The sequence below is a fragment of the Vigna radiata genome, chromosome 3 (genome assembly GCF_000741045.1).
Source record: "Vigna radiata var. radiata cultivar VC1973A chromosome 3, Vradiata_ver6, whole genome shotgun sequence".
Lineage (NCBI taxonomy): Eukaryota > Viridiplantae > Streptophyta > Magnoliopsida > Fabales > Fabaceae > Vigna > Vigna radiata.
Window position 1 is genome coordinate 9985702 of NC_028353.1, and position 26990 is coordinate 10012691.

Sequence of the window (26990 nt, forward strand, 5' to 3'; positions counted from 1 at the left end):
ATTCGCTAATGTAGTTGCTGTCTCTGTTAAAGGGTTGACCAAACAAATCACTACCATGTGTAATTTATAAAACTTATGTTGCCATCTTAAAAAAAAAAAAAGAATTAGAATTTCATATCAATAATAAAATATTACGTTAATATCGCCATATATTTGACATAAACCTTTAATACTTAATTACAGAACTGATACATTTAGTATTGCAATTAAATTTTATCCTAATGTAATATCTATTGACAGGACATTACTAGTTATATAGATAGTACATATAAAAGTTGACCAATGGCAACTTCATCGTTTTTTAATGAGCGCGTTTGATAAGAATTTTGGACAGTAACACAATATCTCGTTTTAACAGTGTAATATGACTAAAATAAATATTACAAAATTTAATGTTAAAAATAGATAATTCGTAATTAGAGTAGACTATTAATGTTATTAAAGAATATAATGGTAGTAACCTAGCATAAGTTAAGAGTGCAATTTAAGGAATCTAAAGATTTATAACATAAAATAGAACAATGTCTTTCCAAAAAGATATTACAAACTTCTAAGAACTAAGTAGCTCCATTATAACTCTCGAGATAGATCAATACTTAGCTTTCTTGTTTGTTTACATTAATAAAGATGATCATTGCAAAAGACGAAAACAAATATAAAACTAATCAACTCAACAAAAGGGTAAGATAATTTACAAAAGAGATGTTATATATATATATCTAAAATTCATGTTATATTACATATCAAGCATTCACAAATACATACGTTACACAAACAAATATTATTCTAGATTCAATTATCTGGATACATGTATTAATATCATACTTTGAAGAGTTTTGCACTTGTGTTGATTTCTATTGCTTTGCAGAACCATTACCAATAGATTTCGCCCTACCAAACACAAAGTTAGTCTTTTCACCATCATATGAACCCTAGATTTGTTCAAAGACTAGAACTTCCTGCTACTCTTACAAATAACTCATCTTCCTCTATATGAGTATGGATGGTTATTAGAGTGTTAGGATAATTTCAAATACTAAATCCTTACATCAATGCATACATGACAGAAATTTAAGCCTAATCCACCTTAGATTAGTGTACACCATCCTAATGCAGTTCACATCCACAAATAGTTATAGTACTAACATCATCCCATTATCATCAAAACTATCTCATAAAAACATAAATCTAAGAAAATTGAAAATTTGAAAAACTTTGTTAGTCTCACTCGGCAGAAGCATACACTCGCTCAACGAGGAGTGTTTGGAAGCCCACTCGCTTAATGAACGTCTTGTCGAGCGACTCTAGCACTGAAACAATTTTCATAATAAATTACCCAGTGCATGTCCAACAAAAACACTACTAAAGCTCTCCATATTTTATGTGATAAAATTCGTCCAACGATGTCAGGTAGCGTCCAATGATAGTCAAGTCAGTTAGTTTTGTGACTTTAAAGTTTCCTAGTGAGAATACTCTTGTCCACAAAGTTAATAAGCTCTTTTACTTTGGCATCGTCAATCAACGGAACCCTCACCTAGCAGTCAAAGCTCTCCAAAAAATTGAATTTCATAGACTCACTCGATGAGTATACTTCTTGCTAGAGAGTCTGCATAATTCAAAGACCAAAATTTGTATTTTTTCAAAAAATCTCAATCATACCAAACCAATTCAATGTTTCATACCCACAACAACATGTCAATTTAGAAATTCAGAAATCTCAAACCAACAACATACAAATTCAATGTTTTAATCCATAAAATATCTCTAAAGGTTCTTAATAGACCAAAACGCCTCTAGCTTTACATGATGTTCTATCTACACATAAAAACATCACAAAAGTGATCATTTTATTTTATTTTGATCACTAATAAATTGAGGCTCATATTGATGACTCACATGTGAAAAAAAAATTTCACTTGAACATGAAAAATATGTTGAATCCGAAGAAAATAAATAGAAAAATAATATACACAAAGAGAAAGATTGATGAGATAAAAATAAAAAACTCGTTGTATAGATCACTCAAACCGTCTTAATTTTATTCAATTGCTATTTAAACGTTTTTTTATTAATCTCCACGTGAGCAATAAACATTAAAATATAAATCCTTTTGTTAGACTGAATATACATTAAAAAAGTTTAAAAATTTACTTAAAACAACTTGATGTTTGTTTCTGCTTTGTGGGTCTGGGTCAATCTGAATCCTTCACAACCGTCCGCCCGGCTCCTCCTAGTGTTCGCCGCTCGCGCTGTCCTCCTGGGATGTCCGGTCGGGTACCTGTTAAAAGCACTCTGACGCTCAAGTCAATGTTCAGTTTTAGAAGTTAGTGATAGAGAGAGAGTGAAATAAATGTGCATTTAATGTGTCTGCCTACCTCTTACCTTTGACTCTTATTTATAGTTTTTTCCATGGGCCAGTGATTAGTGGGATCTTAATCAAGGCCCAATTGCAAGCCTATTGAGGCTAATCTGGTCTTACCTTAATCTGACGTTGCTTGTAAGACTTTCGTTAATTGCCACTGACCGGACATCTGACGGCCGTCTTTGTGGTGTAACAAGAAAAGATTTGACGACCATGTGAATTCTTCGGTTTCTTTCGGGCCGGTTTACGTCCGGCCATGACTATTGACAGTCATGCAGACATCACAGCAGAGTATGGTTCGTCGCCTCGGTTATACACGTTTCGCAAAGACAGGGCGAAGTTGCCTACGGACGGGCGGTGCCCGGCATGGCTATTAGTCATGCAGGCACTCTTGAACTGACCTGCGCCCGGTTATGACTACCGGTCGTGCGTTAGTGGTGTTAGATGAAATTCTTCAGAGTTTTTCTCTCAAAGGTTATTCTAGCTGTCGAGATCGAAGTCTAGTGTGGCCGGTTGGTCTGGGGGTCCTACCGACTACTTAGGGTACAATGTTCATTTAAAATTATGTGAAACTAAATTTTATAAACAAAATCAATAACTGAAGCATGAATATCAAAATTATAATTATACAATAATTTTGACAATAATTATAAAATTAAAATATATTTATACTAGTTTTGGTTTTTTAAACTAAGAAAAAAAATTGATCGGTTAATTTTAATGCACCAACCCATTTATTTGAAAATGTATACTGTATTTAAATAAACTCAATGAATAAATTTAATGTAAAAATGTTTTAAATAGTTTATGTGGTAATTTTATTTAGTCTGGATTTTTTTAGAGTCCCTATTAATGGCTAGTTGGTGGAAAGGTGTTGACCATTATCATCATTATTATTGTTATTACTACTACTATTTTTATATTATTATTATTGTTATTTTTTTTTCTAAGATCCATTGTTATTTCATTTTATTGGTTAGTCAACCAATGTTCTAGATGATTGGTGAGCAAATGGTGAGACTCGAGGCTTCAACGATTCTATGTTCTTATCTTCATCTTCTTCCAGTGGAATGGACATTGTTGTCAACCTTTCGTACATCTTTTCTAAGTTTTCTCTTCAACTTTCATTATTATTATACACATCATATTCTCAACCTCATCACCTCTGCGGCTTTTTTAAAACCTTTCTAAACATGTCTGTCAGGTCGGAAACTACCTTCTTTTTTCACAACCATGAAATTACACTAATATAATCTTTAAAAACTAAAACGATGACAAATAAAAAGATTTTTCATAAGCTTTGTACATAACATCGTAATATTATAATTCCAATTCAATAATGAATAAATAAATAAGTAAATAACAAATTCTTTTTTATTTTAATGTTATCAATAAAACAAGTTTCCCCTAAAGTTTTCACTAAAAGCAACTTTAGATTTTGACTAATTTTAATTTAGTTTAACAAACTTATCTAAAAGGCAAAATGTTCCATACATTTATTTTGTAGGCTTGGATACACCCGTCACTCAAACGAAATAAAATAAAATAAAAATTTTTGTGATTTTTATTAAAAATATTCATTCAAATATTTTAACTGATATTACTTATTTATTTATAGGACTAAAAATACCCCATAATTAGAACATGACTACAAAAGAAGTTTATAACAGTTAACCATAACAATTGAACCAAAAATAAACCTTGCATCATATAAACACAAGGATTATTATTGAGAAAACAATTTAAAATACGTAAAGTAATGTTTTATAATGAAATTAGTTAACTTTTATCATTAATACTATTATCTCCCCCTTTATTTTCTTTTATAAACCTCACAATCCCTTTAAATTAAAAAAAAATTGAGATTTAACATACATATATTATTAAATACATGCAATTTATCTATACGTATATATATGCTCTCACATATTTTATATAGGAAATAATTCCTTCCTAACATTGAATTTTTGCAAGACTTTGAATTTGACGCATTTCTTAAAAAAAGAAACAAAATATAATGCAATTAAAAAAATTAAAAAAAAAGCCTTTAGTCAAGAAAGCAAACATAGAATAACACGTCGAGTACTGTTTTGGCAACACCCAATAAACTATAAACTCTACAGTTTGTGCAAATAAAATACAATGACAAAAATAGTAGTAAATGATGCATACGGTTGATAGCATTGTTGGAAAAAAAAATCAATCATAAACACAAAAGTCAACTTCATGAAATATATTCTCTTTTGTTTTCGCCTACAATCTTCACTAAATTATCGATTTAGATTTTCAAAGTGTACTATTTACAATAAAAAATATTTCAATTTTCAATTTTTTTATTAAAATTCTTAAACTTAACGTTTTATTATTACTTTGTCCCAAAAACATATGTTCATGTTGTTTTTTAAAATTTCAATTAAAAAATTACATAATTATACTTTTAGGGTGTGTTCACTTGAGGGTGACAGGAGGTGATTAGAGGAGAGTGATTGGGTGAATTTGAGGGTAATTTTTTTTACTGTTTATTTGAGTGAATTTGGAAGTAAACGAGAATGAATTTTGAAATAAAATTTGTGAGAATTGGTGTAGGATTTAGTTTATATGACAGATTAAAAAAATTTACTTCAAAATCCACTTTCGTTTACCTCCAAATTCACTCAAATAAACAACAAAAAATATTATCCTCAAATTCACTCAATCACTCTCCCCCAATCACCTCCGATCACCCTCAAGTGAACCCAGCCTTAAGGACTGATATAAATATACATTTTAAATATTAAGAAACTAGTTTCCTCGTCATTAACTACTGAATGCATAAAGTAATCAATCAGTGTACAATGATCTATATTGTTGTATCGAGAATTGGATTTGTTTGTTTGGTTCTACTAAATGCCTGTAATTCTAAAATATCAAAGTATTTCAGAATTGATATTTTAAAATTCAATCTTAAATAATTTTAAAATAAGTAAAATACATATATTGGAATACTTCACTTAAAGTTATTGTTAATTTTTATGACACCAATATAGACTGAATAAAAAAAATAAAGAATAGAAAAAGAAACAATAAAGAGTGAAGAGAAAATAAAGAAAAAGAATTAGATAAATAAAGCATGGAAAATTTATTTGTTAATAATGTTTTATCTATTGTTTGTGATATTATTTTATAAGAATAAAAGGATGCACATGTGAATGAAATACACTAACTTCAATTATTGAAAATAGAGTTTATTCCTAATGTTTTAATATTTATCTAATCACTTGATGAAAAACGATTTTGAGAATAACGAAACATAATGTATGAAGTAATTTGTTATTATATATGAATGTAAGGAAGTATTAACAAGAGAGCTACTCCACATATTATAACTATTGGAAAGGAAAAAATCTAAATGTATTCAAGTTGTATTTGATTTTTTGAGAAGGAGAATTAGTTTGAAATTATGGAAAAGTAAAAGCCTTTACAAATATGTAATAAACTTTTATTAAAACTAATTGAAAAATAAAACTTTAAGATTGAGGACAAATATTCCTCAAAAATGATTATATGATATAAATCCAACTCCATAGAAGAAAAATGAGGTTACATGGTTTTTAATACAACTTAATTATAATAATTTCAACTCAAGAAATGAGTAACACCTATTGATTTAAAACCGGAAACCAATTTTCTTTTAATAAGTTGGTTATAGTAATTTAATTAGTTTTGTAAGTGGTAGGTTAAGTTTTATTGTTTTTAGCAACTTTTAATTACAACAATTTCAGTTACAATTGTTCATTAAGTTGTAGTAAGACCGGTTAAGTGAAATTTTTATGGCTAAAACTTTTATATAACCTTAACCATTTTTACCAATAAAAAAAAGTTGATTTATATTTATAAAATTAGAGTTTATTTATTTTATTTTAGTGAAAGTGATTCTATTAATTCTATGAGTGATTCAAAAACTCGTGGTTATAATGAAGGTTTTTCTCATTTTTATATATTGACATTTTTTCAGAAAGAGTGATTCTTTCTTTTATAGTTCTTATTCACCTATTCTTCTTTCTTCATCCCAAATTCAAAAAACTTACTGTTGTTCAGAATTATTTTGTAGTCGTGTCGTTCGGTTCATGATTCTCGAACCTAAATTGAAATTCATAACATAAAATTTTCTCTAGAATGAGTTCTATAATTCCATATGTAAGTTTCTTAAATAGTGTTGAACTTAAAATTAGAAACTTTTTTATTCACCTTATCATTATTTTTCCAAATTCAATCCAAAGTTCTAACTAGTGAAAAGGGGTTTCCAATGATGTTGAATTGAAATACTAAATAAATTATATTAAATAGAATATATATTTAAGAAAGTTTTATGAGTTAACATGACAGTATTTAACAAGGAAGAAGCGGCAGTTTCAACTGCCAGCTTCTGCCACCAATGGAGTTCACCACCAGACCCTTCTTTTTGGCAATTATGCTGCTTATGCTATCATGCGCCCCGCACGTGTCCCCCGCCACACCGTGTCCCGCGTGCGGCAACACCACGGTGCCGTTTCCCCTCAGCACCACCTCCACATGCGGCGATCCGCTGTACAAAATTCGGTGCAGCTCCGGCACACTCATCTTCGACACGCTGAACAACTCGTACCCGATCGAGTCCATCGACGCGAAATCGCAGCGCCTTGTGATACGGCCCGCTGCGCTCGTGCAGAACACGTGCGTCTCCACCGATAAGGTGCACCAGGGGATCCAGCTCAACAGCACCCTCCCCTTCAACATCACCAGTTCCAACACCATCGTCTACCTCAACTGTACCTTCATGCTCCTCCAGTCCCCCCTCAACTGCTCCGCAGCCAGCGCCTGCAACGCCTACATCAATGCCACCGCCTCCGCTTCCGCCTGCCAGAGCGGCCTCTGCTGCACCTATCGCACCGGCGGCTCCAGCAACTCCTATATGATTCGCGTAAGAGACTCTGGTTGCAGCGCCTACTCCAGCTTCGTTAACCTCAACACGGCTCAACCTGTGAGCCGCTGGCCCGAACCAGGTTTGGAGATTCAGTGGCTCTCGCCCAAAGAAACCGTTTGTGGGTCCCAGGAGGATTGCGACTCTGCCACGTCGACTTGTGGGCCCGACGCCTCCTCTACGAGCGGGATCAAAAGGTGCTTCTGTCACGACGGACTCGTGTGGGATCCCATCCAAGGGGTGTGCGCTAAAAGTGAGTTGTACAGGATTATACCCCTTCTCCTATTTCTTCTTGCGTTGACTAAGTTTGGAATTCTGGGTTGACTTTTTATGCAGAAATTACATGCCAGAACCCAGATGGTTGTGGGGATTCAACTAATAAAAAGGTCATAATCGCAGGTATTGGTTTCGCCTTTTTGTTTTCCTTTTTAATCTCTCTTTCTTATTTTACAAAAAGATTAGCATGATTTTTAGAATATAAACCAGTTTAATAGACATAATGCATGTTTAGATTAAAGTTTATTGATGTATGGCTGATGAATTACTAGTCGAGTTTGGATTAAAACGACGGTATTATTTTCATTATCAAATATGAGCTTGTAAGCGTAATTTGAAGAAAAACTAAACATATCGCAGTGAGTTTACAGAGAAAATGTCATTTAAAAGAGGCCAAACGGAAAACCGAACAAAACACAACCGGATGTCGTCAGTATAAAAGAAGATATATTATCAATTATCGGAAGTCGTCTTTAATATAATTTAAGATAATTTGTTTTTTGGTAAATTTTAAAAATTTATCCTATTGTGATTAGAAGATAATGTATAACCTTGTTAATTAACATCAAGACATGTATCATTAATGTAACTTCTGGATATTTTTTTTAGGAAAAAATGTAAAATTTTTAAAGTCTATAATAATATATATTTGGATGACAATTGAAAAATCAATTGTGAGAGGATTCTAACTAAATTTTATGTATGAATATGGTATTGTTTAATAATAATAAGCTTTCTTGGTTTGCTATTTGTTAGAGGTGATTTTGTTTTGACATCTCTTTTTCATAGTCAGGACTAGTTGTAACACGGATTTGTTAAAAAAAGTCAGGGATGTTTCGTGTGGATAATTGGTCGTGCACTACATGATAGGTGAACCTATAATTCATATACAACGAAATTGTTGAAAAAGTGCATTAATGACGGCATGTGAATTGAGTCTTTGTCAATAATGAAGGTCTGACTAATATAAATTGCATAGATAACAGTTGGAAGTTAAATACAGGTCAAAGAATCAACCTACCCAAGCATTGTGAGTTGATAGAAGAGATAAAATTTTAATTAGCATGTAAAGAACTAAACGTGTACCGGTACATTTTTGTGTGAATTTAGTGCTGATAAATTGCTGGTATATTTCATCCATTGAGTAACAGAAAAATATGTTCTCAATATCCTTGATGGGTGAAAACTTGAAGGCGATTCTGAACAATGGTTCTTGTGGTCTCTTTCGTATGATGCACTATTTATTTACAATTTGATGGTAACAATGTGCAGGTTCAGTATGTGGGGCTGGAGCAGCAATCATCCTTGCCATCATTGCCTTTCTATTCTACAAACGCCACAAGCGCATCAAAGAAGCACAAGCCCGGCTAGCCAAAGAGCGTGAAGGAATTCTGAATGCCAGTAATGGGGGAAGAGCCGCTAAACTTTTCAGTGGCAAAGAGATAAAGAAAGCCACAAATGACTTCTCCAATGACCGACTACTTGGTGTCGGGGGCTATGGTGAAGTTTACAAGGGCTTTCTTCAAGATGGTACTGCTGTGGCTGTCAAGTGTGCCAAGCTTGGCAACCCTAAAGGCACCGATCAAGTCCTTAATGAGGTTCGCATATTATGCCAAGTTAACCACCGAAACCTTGTCGGTCTACTTGGTTGCTGCGTGGAACTGGAGCAACCTATTTTGGTTTATGAGTTCATAGAAAATGGTACCGTTCTTGACCACTTGCAAGGTCAAATTCCTAAGGGCCGTGGTTTGCTTAGTTGGACTCATCGCCTTGAAATTGCACGTCAGACTGCTGAGGGTCTTGCTTACCTTCACTTCATGGCCGTGCCTCCGATCTACCACAGAGATGTCAAGTCTAGCAACATTCTGCTAGATATCAATCTGAATGCCAAGGTTTCAGATTTTGGGTTGTCTAGGTTGGCCCAGACAGATATGAGTCATATCTCCACTTGTGCTCAGGGGACCCTTGGGTACCTTGATCCTGAGTATTATAGAAACTTCCAATTGACTGAGAAGAGTGATGTTTACAGTTTTGGAGTGGTGCTTCTTGAGCTTTTGACAGCTCAGAAAGCAATAGATTTTAACAGGGCACCCGATGATGTGAACTTGGCAATTTATGTTCATAGAATGATGGAGGAGGAACAGTTGATGGATGTCATTGATCCAGTGTTGAAGAATGTAGCCACCACTATAGAGCTAGAGACTATGAAGGCAGTGGCATTTCTGGCATTGGGCTGCTTGGAGGAAAAGAGACAGAACCGACCTTCAATGAAAGAGGTAGCAGAGGAGATTGAGTATGTCATCAGTATTGCCTCAGCAAAGGTAGTGTAGTAGTTTATTTTGATGTTAATGATGTTGTCGAGTTGTCTTATGTTTTTTGATTTGGAAACTTATCGCTGTTTGTTGTCGCTATACTAAATTTTGAGTTCTAGGATTCAGGATCTTGTTTTGCAAATGTATCATATCTATGTAAATTTATTATTACCTTTGCCGAATGAAAAGTTCTGATGTAAAACAATTGCAAAAGCTGTTTCAAATCCTCGTCCTGCTAAACTGAAGCATAAAATATTCAAGGTTTTGAAATTGGAGTGATTTTATAGGTTTCAACACAAGCCATTACCAATGTCTGAGAAATAATCCAAGTTTATTAGCCTAATAGCTTCAGTTAGCTAGTAATTATTGAATTGACAAGACAAGCACTTGTACGTTACGTCTTGTGAACATTTTCCAAGAACCTCGTTGCCTTACACCTTTCTCTTATAAGCGAGAATAATGAGAGTTTGCCTCTCTTTAGCTTCCTTTCTTGCACAGAAATTCAATCAGTAAAAAGAAAGTAAGTTGATAAAATCCTAGTGACAGTGAGCATGGATACAACTATGATGAAAATTACAAGAGTAATGTCAAGATGTAGGAATATTAGAGAAGAATGGAATGGAAAGCAAATTTGCAATTTTATTTGAATGGTAGCTGGATTGAGCTAGCGAGCACATTCACAAACTTCCATTTTGAACTTCAAAATAGAAACAATAATTTATTCTGAGGACTAATACCACTCCCTCAAAAGCTTATGAAAAACAATGTCACACTCTCTAAACATAGGTTAAAGCAACAGTAAATTTAATGAAATATGGTTAATATCTTCTTAGACAGCCATCCACCAAAACCAGGTTCATGCTCAGAAGGTGAAGGTGCAGGGGCAGGTGGTAGGGTTGGGGGTAGTGTTTGGGGTTGAACTGTGATAACAAGCTTTTGGCCAGCACTGCAGTGACCTCCAACACCACATATGTACCATTTTCTCCCAGGAATTGCCAATACAATACGGTCACTTCCAGTAGTCAATGCTTCACTTGGTGGAGGAACCGTGCAGCTCTGGAATGCAGTTCCATTCACTTTGAACACATTGTGTTCTCCAACAGCATACTTGAATACTACAAATTATAAAATAAATACAGCATTGATATGAAGCACTTGGTTGTATTCGAATATAAAATAACTGAAATGATTCTTAAGTAATCATTACAAATATCAATGATATTATGGTGTATTAGAATTAATGATCGGATGAAAATATAAAATAATTTGATGAGTTGAACATACCAAGTACGTCCCCAACAAAGAAGGTCTTATCAGCAGCCCAAGCAGAGTAATCAAAGCCTACTGTCCATCCATGATCATCCCCAACTACAATATCCTTGGCCAAAGCAATGGATGGGGGGAAGATGGTGGCAATGACCACAAGTATGGTGAGTGGTGAAAGAGCCATAGTTGGCAACTCAACTTCTCCTTTATATATGAGTGTTTTGTTAATAAATGTCGATGTTGCTTATGTCCTGTGGAAGTGTGCAGGTTAGAAGTGATATATATAGAGCTCGGAAGAAGATAGTTCCAATACTGCGATTCTATGTTGGACACTGCAGACATAGACGGCTCAGGACGGCATGCCGAAAACAGAATAAACTTGATCTGCAAAGTGTCGTGTGTGTTAAAGGAGAATATAGCAATAGAGTAAGTAAAAAATATCCTATACTGTGTAGAAATAACCGATAAAAGGGATTCATCTAATCAATGTTCGAAGATTTTGACAGCACTGTGGTGTAAGGTTCATTTGACCAGTTAGCTTCTAACATAATGATGATCATCGATAAAAATACTTGCTACAATCCCCTTTATCATCCTTCCTTTCATATTTTCCAATATAACTAATAATTATGTGTTCATTCAAACCCTTTTTTTTATTAAAAAAATATCTATTTATCATATTAAAAAAGAAACACAGAGCTTTTATACGTATTATGGGTGAAAGTAGAATACTAATCATGGAGGAGCAACATGTAAGGAATGGTGAATGAAGTAAATCAGTCGTGCAGAGAGTAAATGAATGGTGAGCATTATATGTATGGTGTGTGCAGTGAACATTGAGGTGCAACGAGTAAATAAAAGGACAGATCCAACAATACATAGGGGTGTGGGGTTATTACAAGTGTAAATGCATGAAGTAAAACAAAATAAGCAGTCCAATGATTAAAACAAAATGTGGATAAGATTAAAACAATAAATGTGATTGGTTAAAACAAAATGTGGATTAAAACAAATCTATGTGATAAGATTACATAAATTTAAAATAAATTTGATTGGTGAAAATGATTTTAATTAAATATTGAATTATAAAAAAATAACACTATTATTAATGAATTATTATTTCATTATGATTTTTATTAGTATTCTATTAAGATGTTGTATTATTTTCTCAATTAATATTATTTTTAAATACTTTATATTTCATTATTAATATCATTAAATTATTGTTACTTGATAACTTATTGGCAAGTATACCAAATCGTTACAAGTAATACAATGAATAAGTAAAGTATGGTTCTCCCAAGGGACTTGTGCAACACATGACAATTTGTTCTTTTATAACTCAATTAGACATCAAAATACATAAAACAATACAAGAAACACAGTTGGTGTACCAGTAATTGGTCTTTGACTAACATTACAGTAACATCCTGGATAAAATACGTTCTCTGTTTAAGCATTCACATAAGCGTATCTTGATTTAATTCCTTAAAGCAAGTTCTAAAATTATCTATTAAATTATTAATTCCTTAATTAATTCAACAGATGATTTTGCATTAAAATCAGATGTTTAGAATGACCAAAAGTACAGAAGCTATTCCTAGCATCGTTCCTTTTAGTTTCTTTTCTTACTGGTTCTACAAATACTTCCCAGTACAAAAGAACCTTTAAAAAGAATTATACTTCCGTATAATCTAAAACAAGAACAGAGACATATATTGCACAGGAAATTTACTACTCTTTACAGCCTTGATGTCTTGAAGGTTTTCCTGACCCGGCAACGGGTGGAATAGAGAGAGAAATGCCCACTTAGAACTCGCTAGGATAGGCTTTAACCATGACTCTGATACCATGTTAGAAGTGGTGTTTAAGCCTAACTCAACCCCACAAAACCGGCTTGTAAGGTGAGGTTTGCACCTCACTTATATATTATAATTTGGCCTTATCTCTAGTCGATGTGGGATTTCCAACACAAATACTGGTGCGCTGTGCGAATTTCTTCTGTTGGCTCTGCGAATTTTTGCTTCCACTATGCGGGAATTGGTTGACAACTTCCAATTTATACAACTTTTCCTGAACAATAATTTACGAAATAATCTACTTCCTATTACAACTTTTCACTGAGTAATAACATGAATAATTATAAAATTGAGATCATTTATAAGTGTAAAAATAACTTATTTTCACACTTATCATTACTGTTCTTATTTTTATTTTTGTTATTATTATTATTAGTTGTTGTAATTTAAAAAAAAAAACTATTTAGTAATTATATTCTCCATCCTTTCGAATCACCTCATTAGAGATAAAATCTTACTTCCCTTCCTCATTTATCCACAAATATGGTGTAAGAAACAAAATGTAATTCCCACTTATTTCATCCATTATTATCCTTATATAAGTAATATATATTAATTTAATTAAATAACAATATATATAATACTTACGCATAATTTGTTTTTATTTGGTAGCAGTCGTACATTATTATGAGATTACGAGGGGTTTGATGTTACAATTTCAGAATTTCATTGAACAGTTTCCTCCAACTCCAAGATTAATCATGAGATATTATGACGTTCCACAGACTTTTTCTTTTGCTACAAACTTCTAATTCTAGTTAGAAGACCTATCACTTCTAACAAAACTAAAAATAACTGTTCCATTAAAACATGTTTAAAAAAGCACATCAGCCATGGAAACTATATATATACAGAGATTGAATTCCAAGACCCTATATTTTTCTTAATTATTATTTAAGTGATATTATACATTTCTTAATTATTATTTAAGTGATATTATATATTTCTACAAATTCTGTGACTTGCTTGCTATTCTGCAAAAGGAAAAAAAAAAAAAGTCAACGCGTAGTTTTGTTTATTACACTCTGATGACTTTGACTGCAATTTAAAGAAAACACAAAAGAAACTTGCTTAGCTGATCACCATTTCTTTTTATTTTCACGAACCATTATTACAATGGAAATAGTCTAAACAAACAAATCCAGCTCCAGTGATAACTATAAAGACTTTTTATATTATCTATATATATATATATATATATATATATATATATATATATATATATATATATATATATATATAAAGACTTTTTATATTAATTTTTTTTATATAATTAACACTAAAAATTACAATAGCATTAATTTTTATATGATTTTTTTTCAAGCAAGTTTATTTTTTAATGATAAAAAATAATATTTATTAAACTCTAGAAATTTCTAAATGGTTCAGTGAATGTTTGTTTATTAAAGCTAGCTTCTGCTTTGACCAGATTTGTAAGAATGCTTGCCACCTTTTAGGATCTTTCAGTTGAAGCAAAACCGAAGGCTTTTGTTCAATTATTTCAAAATGTTTAATAAAGGTTTTATTTATATATATATATATATATATATATATATATATATATATATATATATATATATATATATATATATATATATTATATTATATTTTTTTCATGAAAATTCTAAAAAAGCGTTCAAATATAAAATCATTAACTCTGTTGAAAACTTGAACGAGAAAGGTATTATTATATATAGTGAAATTAACTATTACAATAGAAACACGTAAAGTGGTTGTTCTGAATTATTGATTAAAAGAAATGGTTTTTGTGTTACGTAGAATTGCCAAATTAAAGTGGAAAACAATTTGGAATAAAATGGCAATTGCATTTATCTAAACAAAAAAGGTAAACATTATACTTTAGGAAAATGCTGGATTGGCAAATGAACTAACCATTATGGTTAAAAAAGATAAAATATATTTATATTTTTCTAAATTTTTTAAAATGTTTTCTATTCTTCAAAAATACATTATTTTTGTTTTATAGGTATTATCCAACTATTCAAAAAAAAAATAAAAAAGGTGTATTTTAGGAAGACAGGAAATTTATATAAGATACATATTTTAAATTTAAAAGATATTAAAATAAAGTTAAATGCATGATAGTGACTTCTTAATTTCCTAGTATCTTTCCATATATTGATTAATGTCATCAATCACAATACCATAATTGTGAATAGAGTAATCAAGAGTTAAGGAAGAAAATGAAATATGGAAAACCGCGAAAGCCGAAGCCACCGACGCTTTCACCAAACAAGGCCTAAGGTTCCTTGAGAGACTGAAAAGATGTCCAATTAATTATTAATCTATTAATTAATTATAATAACGAGAAAAGAAACAAAAAAAGCGTGCGTGGTTATAGCAGTGTGTAAGGTTGGCGCGTATATAAACAAAGACGATGACGAGCGGTGACCAACGCCATTGTAACAGCTCACGTACTGAACCGTTGGGTTGTTCTTCGAGACCCACTCTGACTCGCCTGGTTGACTCGTTCGAGTTTGGGGGTTTCTGATTCGCCCCCAGACGGATCTCAATTTTTCCTCAGGTCAATTCTGTTCTCTTCGTCTTTTGATCTTTATTTTATTTATATATTTGTTACTGTTTGCTTTCTGCATGAATGGAGGTGAGGTGAATGTTTTATGTGGCAATGTAATTTGCGTTTGTTCTGATTCCGAATTGATGGTTCCTTTTTTTTAAAAAAAATTCGTGTTTACTCCGTTTTCTTCTTTCATCACGCGGTGTTTGTGTGATTGCATTGTACTTTAGTCTCATCATGTGTTGAAATTGATGAAAACAATTGTGTAGTATCAGATCTGGTGCTGTTGTTAAATATTCGGTAATTTGAATTCTCTTTTCGTGCCTTTCCTGCTTTGCTTCAACTTAAGCTTTTGTGAAGTATTGTATAACAAAATATTAACAATACAAATACTGCTGAAATTTTTGATACCTTGCATGACATAGTATATGCAATGCAAAATCGGGCTAGTCTCATTAGGCTTGGGTTCAATAGATCTAGAACATTCTTATGATGCATGCTTATTTGTAGAAGCTAGATTCTACAAGATAAAGACCAACAAAAAAGATTCAGCTAGATAAATAACTACCTTGCATTCTCTCCAAAATGTGCTCTTTTTGAGAAATCCATTCCTGAAAATAGTATAAAGAAGGGGGCCTTTTCTCGTCAGTAATGTCAGTAAACTCAAATCTCTAACGCTATCCATTGAACTAATTTTGACAACACGTCAAATTTGATTCTCCCTAAATCCAATATCAACCATTTATATATATAAAGATTAACTCCTCGTATGAAAGTATTCTCAATATTATACACACCATTTTATGCATTTTTTTCTCTAGCTCAATTCTTAACAGATCAAGCAATGTAACAAAAGTTAATAGTTGGGAATCAATTATATATCACTGTTTTACATGAATCTTTCTTCAGTAGCCAAACTTACATTGAGGGCTTCTTGAGTGGAGATACTTTTATCATTGAAAGTTATGCAAGAATCTTCTTAATTTGAAATAGGGAGGCAGACTCACCCTGAAATTATCAGCAAAATGCAAATGTTTGCCGTGTACTGCAATTCTGACAGATAGCACAGTTTATAGATAAACCTTGACTAGATTGAACTGTATTTTTTCCTTCACTGAAAGCTAGTAGCATTGTATAGCTGGGTTTCATATCGGGCTACACCTTATGCTTCATTTTACTTTCCTTTCTATATTTATGATGTAATGACACACATAATTTGATCTTGCTTTTGCTTCTTTTGAAATTTGGACGAGTGTAAAGTTTTCAGGGTTTTATGTCTTAAGCGTTTTCTGACAAACTGTTTTTTCTTTTGTTTTTCTTTTGTCATTTCAGTTACCATCTTTAGCTGCATTCGTCTCACGTCCTTTGATCACCTGTCATCTCAAGTGCAAATTCTTTGCCAGCTGTTTAAATTTTACAAGCGTCCGTGAAGAGTTCCGTGCAAGTTCCTTCCTGGCACGCAGATTTATAATAGAGCAGAGTGAAAATAGTTTTACACATCTGGGTTTGTGTTCTCTGTTATTCACTTTTGATCTGCTTCTAAATTTATAATTTGCTGGAAAAACAAAGGGCATCATATCACAATGAAGGCACTGATTTTGGTTGGAGGTTTTGGAACGAGGTTGAGGCCATTGACACTCAGTGTTCCCAAGCCTCTTGTTGATTTTGCTAACAAGCCCATGATTCTGCATCAGGTAAAGCATTTTGAAGTCTTTTTCTTGAACAAGTATGGACCATTCATGAGTAAATTAGGGATAGGCCTTATCATTTGATCCATTGACTCTTACACTAATGAATTGTTCATACCACATTATTTTATCCAATAAATCACCATGAATCTAGCTGAATTGTCAATACTATGTTTCTTTCTTAGTTTTGTAATACCCGTATAATAAGAAAAAAACCTGTTTGTTATTCAAATCTGAATCTTGCTATTAAAACTAGAAAAAAATAATTGATTTTTTATTTATCAATTTAGAGTATCAACGTACATAGACTCAAAATTTAAAAGTTTTGATTGCTCTCAGTAGCTGTTCCCCACATCAATAATCTGTTTTTCAGTAGATAGTGTGGCTGTCTACACTTTTTGTTGATTGTATCTTCTTCCACCTTTACTCAAGAAGTGAATAAAATTGTTTTCTCCTTCTTGCAAGTGTGGGTATTTTGAATTTCATTAATCTTTATTGTCTTTTCTCTTTGTGTTTGTTCTCTTTACCATCTTATCACTGTGTATGCACTGGTGCATACCTGACTACGGATGTGTATGTGTGTCTATCCTTTTCGTATATATCTCTTAATACACTTAGTATACTACCCTACAAATTAATCTTCTAATTGTACTTGTTTTGCAGATAGAGGCTCTCAAGGCCATTGGAGTCAATGAAGTGGTGCTAGCCATCAATTACCAACCAGAGGTAAGGATTTCATATCTCCTCGCCATTCTGTTTTCTTAATGAGATTAAGGTAAATAAAGCTTTATTTGGCGTTGGAAAAACTTCCACCTGCAGGTTATGTTGAATTTCTTGAAGGAATTTGAGGCAAAACTTGGCATCAAAATCACTTGTTCTCAAGAAACTGAACCACTGGGTACTGCTGGCCCCTTGGCTCTTGCGAGGGATAAACTGATAGATGACTCTGGAGAGCCATTTTTTGTTCTCAACAGTGATGTTATCAGTGAGTATCCACTTAAAGAAATGATTGCATTCCACAAAGCCCATGGAGGAGAGGCTTCCATAATGGTGACAAAGGTAACTGTGACTAGACGGTTTATATACAGTTCTGATTATATACATATGTGGTCCAGATTTGAGCTTTCAGATCTTATTTTTAGGTTGATGAGCCGTCAAAATATGGTGTGGTTGTAATGGACGAGACTACTGGACAGGTTGAGAAATTTGTAGAGAAACCAAAGTTGTTTGTTGGTAACAAAATCAATGCTGGAATCTACCTATTGAACCCCTCGGTTTTGGATCGAATTGAACTGAGACCTACTTCTATCGAGAAAGAGGTGTTTCCAAATATCGCAGCAGCGAAAAAGCTATATGCAATGGTCCTGCCAGGATTTTGGATGGACATTGGACAACCAAGGGACTATATTTCTGGTCTGACACTTTACCTGGACTCACTGAGGAAAAACTCTCCTTCTAAACTGGCCAGTGGTCCACATATTGTGGGAAATGTCATTGTACACGAAACTGCTGAGATTGGTGAGGGATGTCTCATTGGACCTGATGTTGCAATCGGTCCTGGCTGTGTCGTTGAGTCAGGTGTCAGGCTTTCACGCTGCACAGTAATGCGAGGAGTTCGGATTAAAAAGCACTCTTGCATATCCAGCAGTATCATTGGATGGCATTCCACCGTAGGGCAATGGGCCCGTGTGGAGAATATGACCATCCTTGGAGAAGATGTCCATGTTTGTGATGAAGTTTACAGCAATGGTGGTGTGGTTTTACCTCACAAGGAGATCAAGTCAAACATTGTGAAGCCAGAGATAGTCATGTGATGTTGCTGTCTTAAATTCATAGTGTGCGATTAGGAAGTTTTAAGTTCTTGTTTCCGAAATGTGTTTTCATTCGTTTTATTTATTTTTTTCTTTATCCGCATCCCAATCCGTTTTTCTCTATGCTACATATTGTACAAGTCAGTTTCGTGTTTATAACGAGTGATCCCATAATTTACAATGTTGTAAGGAATGTCTTTGTAAAGGGTATAAAGTTGGTCCTAGTTTATGTAATCTGAGGTGTTACTCTTTTATCTCTCTTTTCCAAGATTTCTTATTAATTATTTGAGATAAAGTTGGGCCTAAGTCATGAAACGGAGAGACTAGTAGACTTTTTCGTAGTCCTAGGGGCATTAACATATATATTATGTGTTCTGCTAACAAATAAAACGTATGTTTTCAGGGCAATATATATATATATATATATATATATATATATATATATATATATATATATATATATATAACAAAATGCCTATCCGCAATGTGTAATAATATTTAACATTAATATTATTGATTTATAAATAATAGGTATGACGATTCACCGTACAAAATTTATAATTATAAAATTATTGTACACCTTAGTGATTTTAAGTAGATTATGAAAAGTGGAATTATTTTCATCACTGTTTATTTTATTGAAGACCAAATCCGTTGCATCGCTATTCCCATATAAGTAACTAGAGGGAAAAAAATCTAAAACTCAGAAAAATGCTTGATTTCATTATACTTGATAAGAATTCTCAAAATAAAAAAGAACTTAGTTTGAGTTAGGAAGCGTCTTTATAAACTATCTTCTTTTAGAGGTTTCTCCTTTCTTTTGTCAAAAGGTTCCAGTTTAGTATCAATCATGTGGCATACCATAAATTTACAACAACTTTTACTAAATAATCACATTAGAAAATTGCAACGTACATCAGTGCCTGCCCATGCAAGCCATGGACTAACACAGTGTTCAATTTGAGAACTGAAACGGAGAGAAAAAAATTTATATAAAGAATTCTTATTTAATTCAAAAGTTTAGAAAAGAAGGAAAAGTAAAAGGATAAAATATCTCCTTCAACTTTTGCCCCTATTAATATTTGGATGATATTATTTTTTTCTTCTCTCTCTTTTCACTCCAAAAATCCCCATCCTCCTTTGAACCAGAAAATAGCATGTTCCCATTTTTTTGGAGCCAAAGATGAAGTATTTTTATTATTTTCATAACTGTAACAAGTGATATCACTTAAAAAAACAATCCTAAACAAATACCATAAATTTCCTAAATATGAGGGGAAAAACAACTCTCGTATAAATAACATCATGAACAGAAAAATCAGCAACAGATAGCATAAACATTTCTCCCCTCTAATGAATTGTACAATTTTACTCCACATTGAGAAAACAAAGCACATCCTAATGACCTTCCTTTTCTCCCTTCCCTCCATGAACTTTTATCTTTAAAAACCAAGAATCAAATAGCAAGGTCTTTGTGGGTGTAGCTAATTGCTTTGTCACCATCCACTATCTGTCCACTTCCTTTGAGAATCCTGGACATAAGCAAATGAATGATTGTAGTATCAGGTATTAAACTTATAAGCCTATTGGTATGTTAGTTATTGTATGTAGCAAATCTTATTCTATTCACATAAAGCTTTTCCACCTTTTGTGTTGTTCAAATTGAGCATGCATGCCAACTGAATGAAATGGCTAGTTATACACTAAATGGTTTGTATTATTTCAATTATAATGATTTAATGACCACCAAGCTCATACCATCTGGTTGTTAACAATCCATCAACTCCTACTGGACCCCGAGCATGAATCCTGCTTGTACTTATTCCCACCTATAAAAAGTCCATGACATGAGAGTTTGGAACTAAATCAACAACCTTGGCATTAGATATTGATTTTGAAGAACATGTTTAGAATAACATACCTCTGCTCCTAGACCAAATCGTGCTCCATCACTAAATCTTGTACTAGCATTGTGAAAAACAGCAGCACTGCCAATATAACAAACATTATTTACAAACTGCCATTGTAAATACGCTGAATGCTCAAGAAGTTGATTGCTTATAAGAACAGGGATTCTTGTGTTTATTAATATAAAACTTAGTCAGGAAAGGCAATTGAATTACACAAAATAGTGAAATGTTGTATAGTTGTGATTAGTAGCGTATAAAAAGACATTATATTTCAAAATTGCCTGTCAACTTGGCGTAGAAACACATCAGCTACTTCATGATCTTCTGTAACAATGGAATCAGTATGTGCACTGCAACGAAACAGAAATGTGACAAATTTCAATCCAAAATAGAGATCTAATTTGAAATGAAGCGGACAGAGATGGATGAAATGGAAATATGCTTCCAAGACATTATCTACAAATAAAGAGAACCGTGCCTTCCATAAAGATTTATATGATCAATAGCTGCATAAACGTCATCCACAATTTCAATTGTGCATGTCAGCGAGTTGTACTCATGATGTAAAGAACGAGCCAGAGGAATATTTAACAAAGAACTTGCCTTCGGTCCTCCAAACAATGTAACACCTACATAAATTTTAAACCATATCAGGATTCCAGAAACCTTACAACCTACCTTTTACAGTACATTAACTTCAAGAAACTATTCTTCAATTTTGGAAAAGACATCATAGTCAGACATTCACCAATCCAGTATAAATGTTAGCCAGAAATCATACCTTCTGTCCGTAGGTCAACAGTAATATTATTGAGCCAACCTTTCTCTACTAAGTCCTTGTGAACAAGAAGTGTTTCCTAAAAATTGAAATTTGAACAGTGAATAGAAAAAATAACTGGAAAACAAAGGTTGCGCTTTCATCGATTACAAAGAATAATAGAAGTTACCATGGCATTGCAGCCTGCTGGATAATCTATTTTTGCATCCAGTACAATCCTCTTTGCCATCTCCAAATCAGCAGATTTATCAACATAGACATGACAAATTCCATCTGTTTGGCAATAATGTGGCTTTATTACAGTAAATTCATTTGACAAAAGGATTTTACCATATTATATCAAGCACTTTGCTTGCATATTGAGCAGAAGGGTCTTACCAGCATGACCCAGAACTGGAATTTTAGTCGAACTCTTTATCTGAGAGACAAGTTGGTTGCTGCCTCTTGGAATCACCAGATCAATTACATCATCCAACTGAAAGAAAGGCAAAATGCAGACTCTAGCTTTTGTTTAATGAACCAAAGATCAAAGTGAGCAAGTTTATAAATCAGAAATTAACTTCTACTTTGTACTTACCTTAAGTAACTCAGGAATTTCTGCTCTTGATGTCACAAGTCCAATAAGTTTTGCACCGACAGAATCTGGTATGGCTTCAGTAATGACCTGAAGTTCCAGCAATGAAAAGTTACACAGAAAATATTTATTAATGAGACTGAAAATATCAAATATATAACTTAAAAGAAAACGATTCACAAATTGTCATTTATTTTGAAACTAAACTTTGTGCAAAATTGCATTTGATCTCTTAGCCTCCTTGCCTCCTTTCAAGAGAAGCCCATTCCCACTTCGGATTGCCAAAGAAGCTATCTGTTAAGATTACGTGAAGCTACTGGCTTAGAATGCAGATAAACAATATAAAATCAAAAGGTAGTCAAATTAGGCTTTTTGTTTCTTGAACTGCAATTTAGACATTTTTTAATCCAAAAGAAATTTCATCTTTTCATGTTATACGAAAAGAAAAATTCATATTATTTTAAAGGTCTGATCACAGCTTAGTAGGTAATATAATCTGTCCAAGCCTATCATCTACAGAAAGCAAATTGAAAAAGGAATATAAATAAAGGCAGGGAAGGGTAAAATTTAGAAACTGACACAGTATTGACCAGGTATCGACTGAAGGTTCAAAAGAAAATTGAAAATATTGGTTTACCTGCACTAGTGCATCAGGGCGAGACTCAAAAACAATTAAAAGAACACCTAAAGGTGATGATGTTTTCTCCAAAATCAGCCCCTCTGCGAGCTAGATAAAATGTAAGCCGTCAGAAATATTATAGATCAGTAACTATTACTAACAATCAAGTGTGCATGAAAAACTTTTAAACCGTATATTTTATGATTAAGCAGAGATTGCATCCACATCCACACACACAAGTTCAGACAGCTTTCTCATACAAATTTGTATATAACACAATCCATTTCATTCTTCTCTAGTGGCATAATGTAAAACTAGAATCTGTAATAAATACAATAAATGGAAGGAACTCAATTTTAACTTGGCACAATGTAAAACTACTATGACCCATACATAAATTATCACACACACACACACATATATATTATAGCTAGAACAAAGTTTTTGTTACCTCAGTTCGTTTAAGCACTCGACCAATGGGATCTTCCATTGATGCAATAATTCGAATGTTGTTTGCAAGGGTTGCAAGCTGTCAGTCATCGTCATTTATCATCACAAATTTTATTATCTGTTAAAATTTAAATAGTTTCAACTATAGGTTAACTGCCTTGCCTTCTCCTTCTTTAAAACCAGCCTAGCCACCAAGGATTTTTCACATCCTTCTTCTTGTGCAGCAGCAACATCAGCTTCATTTTCAATCCTGATCTCCTCTTGATGTGCTTCCAAAGCATCGGCTATTTTTAGTAAAATTTGTTTCCTCTCTTCTGAAGACACAGCCTGTAATGTAAGATACGGAGATCAGAATGTTAAAGTAGGAATGATATACTGACAGCTTAGTATCCACAATCCTGTAAGTGCTTAATTATAAAAGAAACCTGAAGCCTTCTGGAACAGTCCCTAGCTGCAACTGCCATCTCCCGAGCATTAACCTCTTTTATTGGGGCCCATTTATGGGCATCTTTATGGAAGAGGGTTCCAATAAGTTGTCCTTGGAGAACTTTAAGGATATTTTCTGCTGCATAACCACTGAAAAGAAACAAGAAAAAACCCACGTACACAGATGGGAATCAGATAGAGTAGTTAGCATACATAATGGATTTCATCTTGCAATTATATTTTCTGTTTAAAAGATCAAAAATTGAAAAGGGTGAAAAAGAAAATTTAGTGATCCTACATTACATGACACTACCATAGATTTACTGACCAAATATGTGGTCAACAAATAGTCATCCAAATACAAAAACAGAGAGAACAAATAAAACAAGTAACTGTATACAAAAATTAAATCAATAACTGTTTGTATTTCCATCTCTCAAAGTTGCTTGGGGTTCAGTGAAAATTTAATTAGTGATGTCACATGTCTTGTCTAGATAAAAAGTTTCTAATTGAAAATGGAGATACTGAAAAATGCTTTAAATAAAATCTAAAGAGGATACACAAATATGCAGTAAATAGAACTGGTATAAAAAATTCAAAAACAAGTTTCGGTTTAAATTATTGTCGGTAGCATCGTATAATAGAGCACCTGGTAATGATAACAGGAATGCCAGCTTCAGCTGCATGAATAGAAGCCTTTACTTTGGCAGTCATACCACCTCTTCCCACTCTAGACTTGTCTCCAAAAGTAATTTCATTTTGATGTTTCTCTTTAATGTATGTATGAATAAGCTTTGAACGTGGGTCACTTGGAGGACCACTATAAAGACCCTCTACGTCACTCAACAAAATTAGAAGATCAGCTTTTAATTCCAGTGCCAATAAAGCTGATAAACTGTCATTATCCCAAAATATGCCCGAAGAATCCTGCACAAAAATAATTTGGTGTTACTTATAGCACTCTCTGATTTATTCTCTTCCCTGACCTTATATTTTTTGGGAAGAAACCAAACATTAAAACACCCTTTGCATAATATAAAGGATAGAAGGATTTCAACAAATGCTAGGTATACTTCACAGACAGAGAAGGATCATATTCAATGTTAAACAAGCATGAAAGTTTTCTTAAATAGGTTGAGTTGGCTGATGGATAAATTACTAAATTAAAATGTACTTACATTCATAAGAAAACATGTTATAAAGACTCAATATTTAAGTTTAACGGATAAAGTTCAGAAAATTCATCTGAAGAAACAAATGTAACCCCCAACTCTACTTCAAGCTAGCATAACCATTTATCATAACATTAAGAAATAAAATAATAATAACGACACAAATTTTTAATAAAGGTACATTGCTTGAACAATCAGCTCCAAGATTAAGTTCCACTGTAATAACAAATCAGACAAGTAGAATATCAAACCTCATATGGAGCTTTCCTAGTACTAACTGCATCGTTCTCGTTGAATATGGGAATAACTTTTAATCTTAACAATGATTTCACAGTTTCGCTGAGTTGCTTTCTGAAATCTTTGTCTCGGAAATCATTGTCTGTCACAAGAAGCTGGGCAGATGTCACATCTAGCTGCAGGACAGGGAGAGAAAGGAATTTATCAATATCAATGCCAGTTATCCTAAAATAATATAAGAATGAAATATGATATGTCATAAAGGGTAAACAAAACAAAAAAAATCTAGACAACGCATTTGGAATGCAAGCAGACATAAGGCGACAGTTCAGTCATGAACATTAATTAACAACAATTACCTGACTAAACAAAGCATCATAAAGAGCCATAAGGCTGTTCTGTCCAACAGCAGCACAAGCCTTGCCATCAAGTTCAATTTGCGGCTTCTGAAGGTCAGCAAAGCTGTAAAATGTGTACCATGAAAGACCAAAGTAAATTACAATTTCACCAACTTTCAAGGATACAACATACATGTGCATCCTCTGACAGAACAAAGGTGTTAGAACTTGATTACCTGCTGTTAATTAATTTTCTGTATCTAAGCCTTTGGCGACCAAGGCCAACAGCACCTGATGACACCAAAATAATCTCATAACCAAGAGAGTTCAGCTCCTTAATCTGCCATGTATTCTCAAAAGGGTCACACATGCCAAACTCAAAATCCAATCTTTATTCCTAGAACAATATATATACATACACACACACAAAGCAACCTGCTCACAGAGTGCCCCTAATTTTCCAACTGCCAACCTTCCATCTTGGCGAGTAACCACAGCAGTCCCAACCTTTAAAACCATACAAAACAACCTTAGCCATTTGCATCATCCTATGGTCCAAGCAATGCACACAGAACAAACCATTTGATGCACAACACAGAAATGAAACAACAGAAGGATAATATATATTTTGGAGAGAAAAGAGAACCTTGATGATGATGCGCTTAACATCTTTGAGAAAATGTCTATAAGGATCTGCGTTCTCCATATTCTGACCAGCAAACTGTTGTTCTTGTTCAGTGCGGTTGGCAGAGAAGAAAGAGAGTCTGCCTGTGAACAGTTTTTAATCTTAAAGTCACGTGTTGACAAAAAGGTTTACACTTTACATTACGTCCTCACCACAGATATTCACATTTTCTTTTATTTCTTTTAAATTACATCCCATATAGTTGGATAAATTATTCCTGAATAGTTGGTCTATATTTATATTTAAATTTTGTCTAAATTTTCTTTTTCTATTATTTTCCCGGACAAAATTATAAGTTTTACCATTAGAACTTTAAACAGGAGATAAAAATTTAGAGGCAGTTTTAAAAACGAAGAAAGACTTTTTTTGACAGAGGAATTAAAAATAAAGAAAATAAAAAAGTTTATTTAAGACAAAATTAAAAAAAAAAACAAAAAATCTTAACTTTCGAAACTTTTTATTTTTTGTTTTATCTTAATGTTTCAATTATAAACATATCTGATTTGTCGTTGTTAAGACATCAATGTTTCTTTCACAGACTTGTAAACTATGAACAACAAAACAACTTCTAATCACAACACGAACAATCTGAAAGTTTTGGTTAAAGAAAATGTGTACATTCAACAAGAGATGAGAGTACAATCTTCCAATAAAAATTAATAAAATATTTATTATTACCTCTCAAAACTGACTAATAAAACCAAAATGGAGGGCTTCTTCATCTTTTTGCTATTTATATCATTCTTTTGTAA

General features: G+C 33.0%; 4 protein-coding genes across 4 annotated transcripts; 2 read left to right on the forward strand and 2 right to left on the reverse strand.

The window, feature by feature from the left end:
* Positions 1-6724: 6724 nt before the first annotated feature.
* LOC106757203 (wall-associated receptor kinase-like 20) lies at positions 6725-10111 on the forward strand. Its single transcript, XM_014639823.2, has 3 exons — positions 6725-7554; positions 7638-7700; positions 8850-10111. The coding sequence occupies exons 1-3, from the start codon at positions 6777-6779 to the stop codon at positions 9905-9907; spliced, it is 1899 nt and encodes a 632-aa protein (XP_014495309.1). The 5' UTR covers positions 6725-6776; the 3' UTR covers positions 9908-10111.
* A 363-nt stretch (positions 10112-10474) lies between these two features.
* Positions 10475-11438, reverse strand: LOC106757010 (mavicyanin-like). The gene is made up of 2 exons (XM_014639596.2): positions 11174-11438; positions 10475-11004 (listed from the first exon to the last, which is right to left on the reverse strand). The coding sequence occupies exons 1-2, from the start codon at positions 11337-11339 to the stop codon at positions 10694-10696; spliced, it is 477 nt and encodes a 158-aa protein (XP_014495082.1). The 5' UTR covers positions 11340-11438; the 3' UTR covers positions 10475-10693.
* Positions 11439-15343: 3905 nt separating this feature from the next.
* Positions 15344-19303, forward strand: LOC106757974 (mannose-1-phosphate guanylyltransferase 1). The gene is made up of 5 exons (XM_014640844.2): positions 15344-15559; positions 16883-17244; positions 17902-17964; positions 18058-18297; positions 18381-19303. Exons 2-5 carry the CDS (start codon positions 17134-17136, stop codon positions 19050-19052), a joined length of 1086 nt encoding a protein of 361 aa, XP_014496330.1. The 5' UTR covers positions 15344-15559; positions 16883-17133; the 3' UTR covers positions 19053-19303.
* Positions 19304-20265: 962 nt separating this feature from the next.
* LOC106757860 (delta-1-pyrroline-5-carboxylate synthase) lies at positions 20266-26343 on the reverse strand. Its single transcript, XM_014640693.2, has 20 exons — positions 26200-26343; positions 25989-26060; positions 25790-25893; positions 25575-25677; positions 25230-25391; positions 24456-24733; positions 23806-23956; positions 23543-23707; positions 23382-23459; positions 22949-23038; positions 22519-22605; positions 22315-22401; positions 22116-22212; positions 21907-22010; positions 21741-21816; positions 21438-21588; positions 21241-21309; positions 20971-21037; positions 20808-20878; positions 20266-20581 (listed from the first exon to the last, which is right to left on the reverse strand). The coding sequence occupies exons 1-20, from the start codon at positions 26257-26259 to the stop codon at positions 20506-20508; spliced, it is 2148 nt and encodes a 715-aa protein (XP_014496179.1). The 5' UTR covers positions 26260-26343; the 3' UTR covers positions 20266-20505.
* Between the last annotated feature and the right edge of the window lie 647 nt (positions 26344-26990).